The sequence below is a fragment of the Theropithecus gelada genome, chromosome 16 (genome assembly GCF_003255815.1).
Source record: "Theropithecus gelada isolate Dixy chromosome 16, Tgel_1.0, whole genome shotgun sequence".
In the NCBI taxonomy this organism is placed as follows: domain Eukaryota; kingdom Metazoa; phylum Chordata; class Mammalia; order Primates; family Cercopithecidae; genus Theropithecus; species Theropithecus gelada.
Genome location: NC_037684.1, coordinates 25,615,287 through 25,622,000, shown reverse-complemented (window position 1 = coordinate 25,622,000; position 6,714 = coordinate 25,615,287). Strand labels below are relative to the sequence as shown.

The window sequence follows — 6,714 nt, the reverse complement described above, 5'->3', positions numbered from 1 at the left end:
TGATGGAGTTGAGACTCCATCTCAAAAACAAACAAAAAAACAAAAATGAGCCGGGTGTAGTGGTGGGCGCCTGTAATCCCAGCTACTCGGGAATCTGAAGCAGGAGAATTGTTTGAACTCAGGAGGTGGAGGTTGCAGTGAGCCAAGATCATGCCACTGTACTCCAGCCTAGACAACAGAGCAAGACTCTGTCTCAAAAAAAAAAAGAAAAGAAAAAGACAAAAAATAAATAACGGACATGGATTCCAGAGAAGATTCTACTCTGAAAGACAATTCCAAGTCTCCTTTTTTCTCTGGGCTTTTGTTTTCTCTCATGCTGTCCCCACTTTGTTGGGAGTTGGTGAAAATGCCCAGAGCTGACATATTGATATCATTTTACAAAAAGGAGCTCAACATCATCACACATGACAAGGAAACACATCTCAGGTTTATTTGTGCTTTTCAAACCAGCCAGAACAGCCAGCAATGTCCTCCTCCCAAGGTTTCCTTCTCTCTCACCTTTGTGAAAAGCTTGTGGAAAAGGCAGATGTGGATGTGTGGACACATTTAGAGATGGGGATGAGCTATGACTAGGCTGGTTTAGTAACAGGTTTGATGAATGTACCTCTTCCCACTTGTCTTTCTGGTAGCTTACAGTCACTCTGAGGTGTCAGAGACTTGGGTCTCTTCAGCAAAGGGAGGAGTCCAAGGCATTGGTGGGGTGGCAGAAGTAGGGAGTGGGAACTTTTGATGATCAGTTTCCTCATAAAGGCAGTAGAAGGGAAGAATATATTTCCTAAAGGAGAAAAAAATACATAAATTTGCTTTTGTGATTCAAAATATAGACATATTAAAGGGCACAGAGCATAATGTTTTCCGCACGACCCTGTCTCACAGTTTCTCTGTCTTTGGAGGCAACCATGTTATCATTTTGTGTCTCCTTCCAGAAATATCCCATACAAATGTAAACAAATAGGTATATATAATCTCCAGTCCCTTTTTATACAAATGGGGCACATTTGGCTCCCATTCTTTGCTGCTTTATTTTTTTAAACTTACCAACATATCTCAGAATGTATTCCATACAGTTTCCCTTTCTTTTTTACTGTTGTGTAATATTCAGTTCTGTGAATGTACTATAGTTATTTGACTAGTTCTCTATTAAACATTTACGTCATTTCCAAGTGTTTGCTATTATAATGAACCTTATATGCCTATCATTTTGCATGTGTGCAAGTATAGCTGTAGGATAATTTCTTTTTTTTTCTTTTTTTACCCAAACAAAAAATGGCCAATAGGATAAAGTCGTTTTTTTGTTTGTTTTTTGTGTTTTTTTTTGAGACAGAATCTTGCTCTGTTGCCCAGGCTGGAGTGCAATGGCATGATCTCGGCTCACTGCAACCTCCGCCTCCCGAGTTCAAGCAATTCTCCTGCCTCAGACTCCTGAGTAGCTAAGATTACGGCGCCCGCCACCATGCCTGGCTAATTTTTGTATTTCTAGTAGAGATGAGGTTTCACCATGTTAGTGAGGCTGGTCTTGAACTTCTGACCTCGTGATCCACTCCCCTTGGCCTCCCAAAGTGCTAGGATTACAGGCGTGAGCCACTGCACCTGGCCGGGTAAATTCTTAGAAGTAGATTTGTTGGGCCAAAGACAGTGAAGAGATAAACAAATAAATGACAGAGTGAAAAAGGGTGAATTTGTTTTTTTATTTTTATTTATTTTTTTGAGATGGAGTCTCTCTGTCACCCAGGCTAGAGTACAATGGCGTGATTTTGGCTCACTGCAACCTCCGCTTCCCAAGTTCAAGTGATTCTCCTGCCTCAGCTTCCTAAGTACTGGGATTACAAGTGCTCGCCACCATGCGTGATTAATTTTTGTATTTTTAGTAGAGATGGGGTTTCACCATGTTGGTGAGGCTGGTCTCGAACTCCTGACCTCAAGTGATTCACCTGCCTCGGCCTCGAAAGTGCTGGGATTACAGGCGTAAGCCACCGTGCCTGGCTGGCTGGATTTGTTTAGATTTGACAGAAAAATTCCAACTCTCTACACTTGTGGCCATGAAACAGAGTCTTCATCAGGAAAATCATAAAGTCAAACCTTGAGTGACAGGCCTGAGCTGTTGTTGTATGGTTGTACAAGGGCATTGGAGAATAAGATCTATCCTTTATGTATTTTCCTAAATGAATTCACTCAGCTGCTGCTGCACACTAGAGTGGGCTCTGGTCTGGACTCCAAGGACTGTTTGTATCACTGTCACACTGATGCCATTCTTTACCTCCAGCAATGATGATTGCTCCTATTTCAGGCCAGAAGATGGAGCTGGTGACAACATGCTGGTCTTGGGGGCCCTCCATCAGCATCTTAATTCTAACCAAAACCTGCTCTGCACCAAAGTGGCTCCCACTATTACTCCACCCAAACCAAGCACCCACCCCCACTATTTTGAAACACAATGTGGTTCTTGCTAATAAAACACAAACCTATTCTTTTTCTTTTTTTGAGACAGGGTCTTGCTCTTTCACCCAGGCTGGAGTGCAGTGGTGCAGTCATGGCTAAGTGTAACCTCAAACCTCCTGGGCTCAAGCATTCCTCCCACCTTAGGCTCCCAAGTAGCTGGGCCTACAGATGTGCACGAGCACACTTGGCTAATTTAAAAACAATTTTTTTTGTAGAAATGGGGTTTCACTATGTTGCCCAGGCTGGTCTCAAACTCCTGATCTCAAGTGATCCTCCTGCCTTGACCTCCCAAAGTGTTGGGATTACAGGTGTGAGCCACTGTGCCTGGCCCTGCAAACCACATTCTCTATTACTTAAAAGTTAATTTGATTACGTTCCATAGGAATCCTCATATTGGATTCCTAATCTTGGTCAGTCATATTGCAATATGTGGGCATTTTGGGGAAATGGTGCCCTGGGTTTGAGAGCTGGGGATAAACCTAGATCCATCCCTGTGGCAAAAATTCCCAGTTTTATCCCAATATCCATTCTTCTCTTTGTATTTAATCATGAATCTCCCAATTCTAAGCTGGACACAGGGCTATAAGCTTTCTTTACAGCTTGCTGTGTCTATATATTCCAACTTCTGGCCCATGGAATGTGAAAGGAGGTATGTGCGCAACATCTGTGAAGTGCCCTTAAAGGAAGAGAGTATGCTTTTCTCTCTCTTTTTTTTTTTTTTTTTTTGTCTTTCTCAAGACGGAGTCTTGCTCTGTCACCCAGGCTGGAGTGCAATGGCCTGATCTCGATTCACTGCAACCTCTGCCTCCTGGGTTCAAGTGATTCTCCTGCCTCAGCCTCCTGAGTAGCTGGGAATACAGGCGCATGCCACCACGCCCGGCTAATTTTTTGTGTTTTTAATAGAGACGGGGTTTCACCATGTTGGCCAGGCTGGTCTTGAACTTCTGACCTCGTGATCTGCCCGCCTTGGCCTCCCAAAGTACTGGGATTACAGGCGTGAGCCCCCGTGCCTGGCCTGACCTTCTCCTTTTATCTTTCCTGATGTGCTGTGTAGGATGCAGACAGGATGGCTGGAACTGGAGCATCTGTCTTGGCCATGAGGTAACCTTGGGAATGTTGGGCACACAGAGAAGAACAAAAAGAAAATGTACCTGGGACTGGATACCTTGGACCACTTATCTCTAGATTTTTACAGAAGAGAAAAATACATTTCTGTATTAATTTGTTTGTTTGTTTGTTTGTTTTGAGATGGAATCTTTGTTGCCCAGGCTGGAGTCCAGTGGTGCGATCTCAGGTCACTGCAACCTCCGCTTCCCGGGTTCAAGCGATTCTCCTGCCTTAGCCTCCCCAGTAGCTGGGATTACAGGTGCCCGCCACCCCACTTGACTAATTTTTTTTGTATATTTAGTAGAGATGGGGTTTCACTATGTTGGTAAAGCTGGTCTTGAACTCCTGACCTCAGGTGATCTGCCCACCTTGGCCTCCCAAAGTGCTGGGATTACAGGTGTGAGCCACCGTGCCTGGCCTTCCGTATTAAGTCACTTTTAGTTTAGATTTTAAGTTGCTTTTAGCTGAACCTTATCCTAAGTGACACTGTCCACAAATTTAAGAAAAAAACAATTCCAGAGGCATTTTCTTTCCATCAGTGGTAAATCACAAGCATTAGTATGAGAAATGAAGAAAAGCTACTTCACTGGCAACTCTCATCTTTCAGAAAAACAAAGTAGTGGCCAACAAGTTCCACTCAACTATTAGGCAGTTCATTGGCAATGGTTCTGATACCTGGGTTTCATCTTTCTTCCACTTCAAAGGCAGTGGTGAGATACTCCTTCGGAACAATCCCAATGAGGCTGTTCAGTTCTCCCACCCACCAGCCATACATGTTATACTCCTGAAAAGTGAAAAGAGGACGCGTCAGTTAGAATTTGTTCATGCTTCTGCTTGTTTATTCTAGTGATTGCATGGGAGATTCTGTTTGGTGGTTTCATTGTTGCCATTATCACTGTGAACTGTTAAATTCCCTGATAGGATTATTAAATTTAAAAAAGTCATCTAGAGGAAGAGAGCAAGCACTTTCATTTTGCCATCTTCCTGTCTACATTGTAAAGTTAGCACATTTGATGCCCTTGCTGAACCTAAAGAGCATTTTTTTTTAAACCAAGCCGAATGGTATAGCTTCTTAGAGTTAGGCACACATTAAATTGCCAGAACACTAAAGATATTCAAGGGGTCAAGTCATAGTTCAAATCAATAATATTTATCAAGCATCTTCTATGTGCAAAGTGCTGTTTGAGTTCCCATGAGGTATATAATGATGAATCAGAAGATTGCTTCCTCCTTGGGAGCTTACAGCAGAGTAATGGGCTTTGGAGTCAGACAGACTGAGATCTAATCCTCGCTTGGTCATTTAGTAGTCACATGACCTTAGGTTCTCCTAGCTTTAGCTTCTTTGTCTGTGAGAGTAGGGATAATATCTCCCTTCTATCTTGTGGGGATGTAAATTGCATCACTGAAGTAAAAACAACTGAACGTGTTTGATACATAGTAGGTGCCCTAAACATTAGATTCTTTCCCTCACACAGGTGAGAGGTGACAGGCACATTAATAGTGACAGGCTAGTCAGAGAGAGGAGCAAACAAGAAAGAGGATGAGAAGGTTTAAAAGAGAGTTTAAGGAGTTATCACAGGGTGAGGATGCAGCTCCTCGAATACAGAAAAGCTTCTCAAAAGCACAACAGATGTTGAAGAGTAAAGGGCTATTTTTTTTTTTTCTTTTTGAGAGGGACTCTCGCACTGTTGCCCAGGCTGGAGTACAGTGGCAAGATCTCAGCTCACTGCAACCTCCGGCTCCCAGGTTTAAGCAATTCTCCTGTCTCAACCTCCTGAGTAGCTGGGATTACAGGTGCATGCCACCACACCTGGCTAATTTTTTTTTTTTTTTTTTTTTAAGACAGAGTCTTGCTCTGTCTGCCAGGCTGGAGTGCAGTGGTGCAATCTTGGTTCACTGCAACCTCCACCTCCCAGGTTCAAGCGATTCTCCTGCCTCAGCCTCCCGCGTAGCTGGGATTACAGGCACGCGCCACCACAACTGGCTAATTTTTGTGTTTTTAGTAGAGACGAGGTTTTACCATGTTGGCCAGGATGGTCTTGAACTCCTGACCTCAGATGATCCACCTGCCTTGGCCTCCTAAAGTGCTGGCACTACAGGCGTGAGCCACCATGCCTGGCCACAACTGGCTAATTTTTTATATTTTTGGTATAGATGGGGTTTCATCATATTGGCCAGGCTGGTGTCAAACTCCTGACCTCAAGTGATCCACCAGCCTCGGCCTTGCTAAGATCTGGGATTACAGGCATGAGTCACTGTGCCCACTCTGAGTATGGGGCTATTTCTGATAGCACCAGAAAATGTTGTCTTTCTTTTGAAAGAAGTAAAATTGAATGAATTTTTTGTTGTTGTTGTTGTTGAGACAGAGTCTCACTCTGTCGCCCAGGCTGGAATGCAGTGGCACGATCTTGGCTCACTGCAACCTCCACCTCCTGGGTTCAAGTGATTTTCCTGCCTCAGCCTCCCAAGTAGCTGGGACTACAGGTATATGCCACCATGCCCGGCTAATTTTTGTATTTTTAGTAAAGATGGGGTTTCACCATGTTGCCCAGGCTGGTCTCATTCCTGACCTTGTGATCCCTGCTCGCCTCGGCCTCTCAAAGTGCTGGGATTACAGGTGTGAGCCACTGCGCCTGGCCAAAATGAATTTTTTTTCTTTTGAGACCGAGTCTCGCTCTGTCACCCAGGCTGTAGTGCAGTGGTGAGATCTCAGCTCACTGCAACCTTCACCTCCTGGGTTCAAGTGATTCTTTTGCTTCAGCCTCCTGAGTAGCTGGGACTACAGGCATGCACCACCACGCCCAGCTAATTTTTGTATTTTTAGTAGCGATGGGGTTTCACTATGTTGGCCAGGCTGGTCTTGAGCTCCTGACCTTGTCATCCACCCACCTCAGCCTCCCAAAGCACTGGGATTACAGGTGTGAGCTACTGTGCCTGGCCCAGAATGCAATTTTAAGAATGGGAAATATCACATATTCCAGTTCAATTGGATTTGGGGTACCATAGAGCTAACTGCTTATTTGTACACCTGGTTGCTGAGTTCTATTAGGAAAAATAAAAGAAATAAAACCAGATTCGTGATATGGAAAATTCAGAGTCCCTAGCATTATCTGGTGATCTTTTTTTTTTTTTTTTTTTTTTTTTTTTTTTTTTTTGTTTGTATTTTTA

At 43.7% G+C, this 6,714-nt stretch overlaps 1 protein-coding gene across 2 annotated transcripts in view; it reads right to left on the bottom strand.

Moving 5' to 3' along the window:
* Positions 1 to 403: 403 nt before the first annotated feature.
* The window catches only part of SKAP1 (src kinase associated phosphoprotein 1), a 305,720-nt gene continuing 299,409 nt past the window's right edge, over positions 404 to 6,714 (bottom strand). For both annotated transcript variants that reach the window (XM_025361855.1, XM_025361856.1), the window contains exons 12-13: positions 4,222 to 4,330; positions 404 to 775 (exon numbers count right to left, since the gene is read on the bottom strand). In XM_025361855.1, coding sequence (XP_025217640.1) covers positions 4,229 to 4,330 — 102 coding nt within the window. In that variant the 3' untranslated portion in view covers positions 404 to 775; positions 4,222 to 4,228. The remainder of the gene's footprint in view (positions 776 to 4,221; positions 4,331 to 6,714) is intronic.